Consider the following 6,172-nt stretch of genomic DNA (forward strand, 5'->3'; position numbering starts at 1 on the left):
ACTACAACCCAAAAACAAAAAAACAGATTAGAACACTAGCAGTATAGGATTTTGTTCCTTTTCAAATGGCACTTGGAGTTACGAGGAAGGAACATCAAAGTATCCTTAAGAAATATAGTTCTTAAGAAAAATATTGTGAGAAATTATTGTAAAGGTGCCATTTCTAAAATCCATTTGGTTGAGGTAAAGGAAAGGCATGACATTGAGATGCAAAATAATTCTGACATGGAAAGATAGCTAGTAGCTCATAACAACAGTCTCAAGTTGTAGGGGGGTTTCTCAGGTCACAGATCAATGTTTTTAAACAGTGGTTTTCTCTCTATCTCACTTATGTCTAAAATGCATTCCAGCAAATCAGGAAAATTTCTTAAAATTTCTTAAAGCAATCATGACTACTTTATCCAACTACGGATATTATCTGTCCCGAAGTAAATGCCCTCTATTCAATTCCAAATGATGCTCCGTATCTCTTTCTGGAGCACACACGTAACTCAAAAAAAGCAATGGAAAAATAAAGGTGCACTGGAATATATGCAAATAAAGGAAGTAATTTTAACAAAAGATACATACTGAGTTCTTATTCCACATTTTGATAATTCGAGAGTCTGCAGACAAAATCAAATCCAATGAATCCTGGAAATGAACTGACTTAATGGGCAGCCCATACTGGTGATCCTTAACTAGCAATGGCTTGTCAGATCGAAGATCATATAATAAAACCTAAAAGAAAAATAACAAGTTATTTCTGCTTAAACTATTTCACCATAAATTTTGAAAATTTTTATTAAACACATTCCTTCTCTGCAGGAAGTCCTCAGAGCCCTCAGTATGTACTGAAACCCACTGTGACTTTCCAAGAGTAACAGCCTGGTAGAATTCCTAACTTTGACCACAGAAGTCTGTTCCACACACTCTGAAATGCTGTTCCAAACCACTATCAGAGGAGTGACTGAGGCTTGCCCCGTAGTAGCTCCAGCTCCAAAGCGTCTCAGACCAACCATTAAGGCAAGAGTCAAGATTCCTCAAGGTTCTAGAAGAATCCAGCATTCTGGCATACTCTCTCCAGTCTGGTCAAAACAGTAATGACTCATTTTCTCTTTCCAGAGTGTTTCTCACGACACATACACACCTCTGAAAAACCAACTTACATGAGAAGTTTCCAAATTAAGCATATTTACCTGCCCTGTGGATGTTCCAACTGCCATAGTCAAGGCACCATTAAATTTCAAAGCAGAGATTGTTGGCAAGCTGTTTATCCTGAAAGGCAAAACATTCATACTCCATGAATATATGGCCAAACCTCTTTCTCCTCCCTCCATATAACAAGTTCATCATGAATCTCTACTTCAAATCTAATGGGGAGAAAAAAAAAAATCACACTTTTAGCCTTCTGTTTAAAAAGTAATTACATCCAAAACTTCATAATCAAAATAAAAATATATCTTCATATAAACATAATCTACCTTTACCTTTCATTTTAATTAAAATAGGGAATTTATAGAAACATTCCCTTATTTACTTAAGAGGAAACAATTTTAGATTTGGACATGGGTGTAGCCATTTCCATTTTAAAATTAGCCATGCCCAGCTAAAATAAAAGACTATACCTAAGTGAACACCCTAGAGCTTCTAAAAGTACCAAAGAAAGAATAAATGAATGGTATGGCCATGACTCCAGAATATGCTTCTCACCCTCCAATCAAGAGTATCAACACCAGAAGCAATGATCTACAGCAGAAAGAGTGCTAAACAATAAATCAGATGTGGACAGTTGCTGTGCTTTACCACTTATGTGCTTGGCCCAGGACCTACAGACCAGGCTGCCGGCTTTTAGCATCAAGTCTCTTTCGCCACCTAAAGCCTCAGTCTGTAACTACACCACAGAAGCACCTGTTCAGAACCTGGGTCTCACATCCACTTCATATTTAGTCATTTACTTTTCAAAATGAACTTTAGGATCATTTTTCCATACAGTGATATGTTTTTTCCATCTGTTCAAATTTTATTCCTTAATAAAATGTCATTTTCTTCACATGCCTAATTATTAAGCTTGTCCCTCAATATTTTGCAATTTTTGTTGTTCTAAAGGAGAACTTTTCATTGTACTTCTCTAACGACATTGCTGGTAAATACCAAAGCCACTGACCTTTGCATATTCTGTAATCAATTTACTAAATTCTTATATTAGTATTTTCAGGTTTTCAGTTGATTCTACTTAGTATCTCAGATAATCACATATCTGTCTGTCTCCCTTTCCAATATTTACACTTATGTCTTTCTCATACTGTATTGACACCATCTTCTGGAACTTTGTTAAACAACAGAGGTAACGAATTATAAGGTTTATAGAAAAAAATAATATAGCTAAGGCTAAAAAATTAATTAAACAAGAAAAATCACATAAAATTGCATTAGCAAAGAAAAAATACTTTTAATCTGGGCACAGTGGCTCACGCTTATAATCCCAGCAATTTGGGAGGCAGAGGCAAGAGGACTGCCTGAATCCAGCAGTTCAAAGTCACCTTGGGCAACTTGTTGAGATCGCATCTCTACAATAAATTAAAAAAAAAAAAAAAAAAAGCCAGGTGTGGTGACGTGCGCCTGTGGTTCCAGCTACTTGGAAGGCTGAGGCAACCTGAGTCCAGCAAGTCAAGGCTGCAGTAGCCATGAGCATGCCACTGTACTTCAGCCTGGGTGACAGAGTGCAAAAGAAAACAACAAAAAAACTACTTTTAACATTTTGGTATACATCCTGACTTTTCTCCTATGGCTACGTTTATGTGTTCACTGTTTTTCTTACAATGTGATAAAATTCTACAGGCAATGATTTAGTTTTGTAGTTAAAGGTATATTTAGACTATCTGTCCCTAATAAATATGCCTCAGCAATATAATTCTTTCTTTGGGGAGGGATTGGAGTCTCACTCTGTCGCCCAAGCTGGAGTACAGTTGTACACTCATGGCCAACCCAGCGTTGACCAGCTGTGTGCCAGCAATCCTTCCGTCTCAGCCTTCCAAGTAGCTGGAACCACAGGCGCATGCCACTGCACCTGGCTAATTTCTGATTTATTGTAGAGACGAGGTCTCGCCAATTGCCTGGGCTGGTCTCAAACCCACAGGCTCAGGCAACCCACTCGCCTCAGTCTCCCAAAGTGCTGGGATTATAGGCTGAGCCACCTGCCTGGCCTGCAACATAATTCTTAAAGGTTGATAGTATGGATGCAGCTGATGAATATTTTTTTAACTTGTAAAACAAATAAAAAACTACCTACAGTAAAGGGTTAATACAGCAAATAAATTAACACATGCAAATAACTTAGTACCTGGAAAATAGACAGTACTATCAAATTTTAATCACTATCCTCAGGCTTTTTCTAATACTTTACTATTATTAACAATGCTGTGATGGATACCTCAGACTAAGGAGGGTGAGAGAATGTGCACTCTAAGCATGTGGGTAAATGCTTAAATTGATGTTATCTTTTCTAAAAGACTACTTAGCAATGTACTAAAATCTTAAAAACATGTTTGCTGTTTAACCCAGAAATCCAGGCTCTAGATGTTTTGGTTTTTTTTTTTTGAGTTGGAGTCTCACTCTGTCGCCCAGACTGGAGTGTAGTGGCCACTCCCAGCTACCGCAGCCTTGACCTGCTGGGCTCCGGCAATCCTTCTGCATCAGCCTTCCAAGTAGCCGGAATTACAGGCATGCGCTACCACACCGGGCTGGTTTTCTTTTTGATTTATTGTAGAGATGAAGTCTCACTGCCCAGGCGGGTCTCGAACCCGTGGGCTCACGCAATCCACTCACCTCAGCCTCCCAAAGGCACAGGATTACATGCTGAGCCACCGTGCCCGGCTACATGTTTTTCTTTAGGAAATAATCACAAAAGTGTAAATGGATATTTAATAGTGAAAACTATAAATTCCTTCAAGCACCAAAAAAGCCTGGTTACTTAATTATATCTGCTTGTTTTTAAACAGAAGTCATCTTTACTCTTATTTGTTTTTCTGAAACCACTTAACATCTTTTTTACACTAAGTATAAATCATTTTTTCAAAATAAAATTGTTTTTTAAAAAATAAGCAAACAGCTGGGTGCAGCGGCTCACACCTATACTTTGAGAGGCCAAAGTGAGAGGGTTGCCTGAGTCCAAGAGTTCAAGACCAGCCTAAGCAACGTAGAGAGACCTCATTTCTACATTAAATTAAAAAAAACAAATTAGTTGGACATGGTGGTGCATGACAGCTACTTGGAAGGCTCAGAGGAAAGGATCACCTGAGTCTAGCAGTAGCCGTGATCATGTCACTGCACTCCAGCCTGCATGAGAGTGAGACCCCAACTCAAATAAAAATATAAATAAATAAGCACTATCATGACAGCTGGAAAAAGACCCACCTCCAAGGACAAAAGTGACCACTAAAAAACATTTGTGAATCAATATTCTACTTAAAAAAATAAATAGAGACTTCCAGCAAGATGGCGACGGGGCAACCTGGTCTGTGAAACCCTCTGCAAAGGAGAACTGCAGTGGGTCTCTGGCTCTCGCCCCGGGGGCTGCAGATCCCAAAATCGCAGCCTGCTCTTCATACGGAGCTCGGCCGTTGCCACTGCTGGGACATCGCAGCGGACTGGACAGCCACTGCAGCGCAGATGCTGCCACCGCAGCCGCCACAGCTGCCGCCAGTAGCACATCGCACCAGCAGGGCCGGAGGCGATCCAAGACTTCAGTACTTGAAGCCCCTTCAGGGAAGATCTGCTGGGATCACTGCCACCTCTGCTGCAACTGAGACGTCCTGCCCGCCGTGAGTCTCCTGCCTGTGCCCTGAGGCATCCATCTCCAGTCTCTCCGGTTCTGGTCCGGCCCCACCCCCTCTGGGGCGAGCAGCCGAGATAGCACCACCTGCTGGCAATTCAACGTAACAACACCAAAACGGGAGAAACAAGCTTGAAAAGGACATAGGCCACAGTGGTGAACAGAGGGTGATCTGAACTGTCCTTCACAGCAGACCAGGGGAAACTGACCCTAACTGCAAACTAATTTACCTGCTTGAAAAGAAAGCTAGAAATCAGACCTGAAAGGACATTGGACTTAAACGAAAAGTCTCAGAGTGTGCTTCATTGATTCTGTTAGTTTAATGACTTAAATCTATTCCTACTGTTTGTTCCTTTTTTCCCCCCCTCTTCCTTTTCTTCTTTTCTTCTCTCTGTAAACCATATCTTTGTATAGAGGAACAGCACACCAAAAAGGTGGTTGGTTAGCTTGTATGTTAGCATCACTATATGTTTTATCTTTTTTTTGTATGGGAGTTGGTTTGTCAGTAGCTGTGGTCTATTGTTTTTATCTGTTTCAGTATAGGTCTCTATCTCCATTTGTTGGCACACGTTTGTTTCCCCCCTTACTCCTCTATCTCCCCACCTCCCTCCTCAACCCACTGTCTGCTCCATTCTCTTCCCTCTGCTAACGACATTTTATTTCAGGGAGTAAACCTACAGCCCCACTGCACGGACAGATTCCAAGGCAGTGGGAAGTGGGTTCCAGATTATCCACACACCTGTCAGCGAATACCAGGACCTGCAGATAGATTTTGAATCACAGCTCCCCCTTAAGTAAATCTCAAAACTGAAAAAAGGACCACCCCCAACCTACAGTGCAACTCCAGAATTGAACAAAGTAAGAGGGCATACATAAAGAATAGGAGATTGAACAAACAGAAGTAAAACCAATCCCTTTACACTGAATAACAGAATTAAAGAAGATGGTGATGTGGAGGGAAGGAAAAAGTAGGGGGGGAAAAACCGCACAAATGAAGAAAAACCAAAAGAAGAATATAGGTCTCACACAGACCCCTGGGAGATCAGACACTGAGAAAACAGATTATGGAAGACAAACAATGAAGAACCCCCAGAATGATTGGTCACATGCAACAAACCCAGACATCAAGACATCAATGGAGAGAATTTTAAAAAATGAGGAGAGACAAGAGGAAAATAGGAAGGAGCTGATGTCAGAAATAACAGCAGTAAAGAATACTGTGATGGAAATGAATAACAGACTAATAAGCATGGAAAGCAGAATCAGCCAAGCAGAATAAAGAATCTCAGAGCTCAAAGACCAAAACACAGAACTAATCCAAACTGTCAAAAGCATAGAAAAAGAAACTCAAAAAGACAG

General features: G+C 40.5%; 1 protein-coding gene across 5 annotated transcripts in view; it reads right to left on the reverse strand.

Moving 5' to 3' along the window:
• NOL10 (nucleolar protein 10) overlaps positions 1–6,172 on the reverse strand; it is a 128,392-nt gene that overhangs the window by 85,673 nt on the left and 36,547 nt on the right. For 4 of the 5 annotated variants that reach the window (XM_021716271.1, XM_021716270.1, XM_008065536.1 and 1 more), the window contains 2 exons: positions 1,179–1,257; positions 571–720 (listed from right to left, as the gene is read on the reverse strand). In XM_021716271.1, coding sequence (XP_021571946.1) covers positions 571–720; positions 1,179–1,257 — 229 coding nt within the window. The remainder of the gene's footprint in view (positions 1–570; positions 721–1,178; positions 1,258–6,172) is intronic. The other variant, XM_021716272.1, reaches the window with a different exon arrangement.

Source organism: Carlito syrichta, unplaced genomic scaffold (genome assembly GCF_000164805.1).
Source record: "Carlito syrichta isolate Samal-C Ts95f unplaced genomic scaffold, Tarsius_syrichta-2.0.1 Scaffold308652, whole genome shotgun sequence".
In the NCBI taxonomy this organism is placed as follows: domain Eukaryota; kingdom Metazoa; phylum Chordata; class Mammalia; order Primates; family Tarsiidae; genus Carlito; species Carlito syrichta.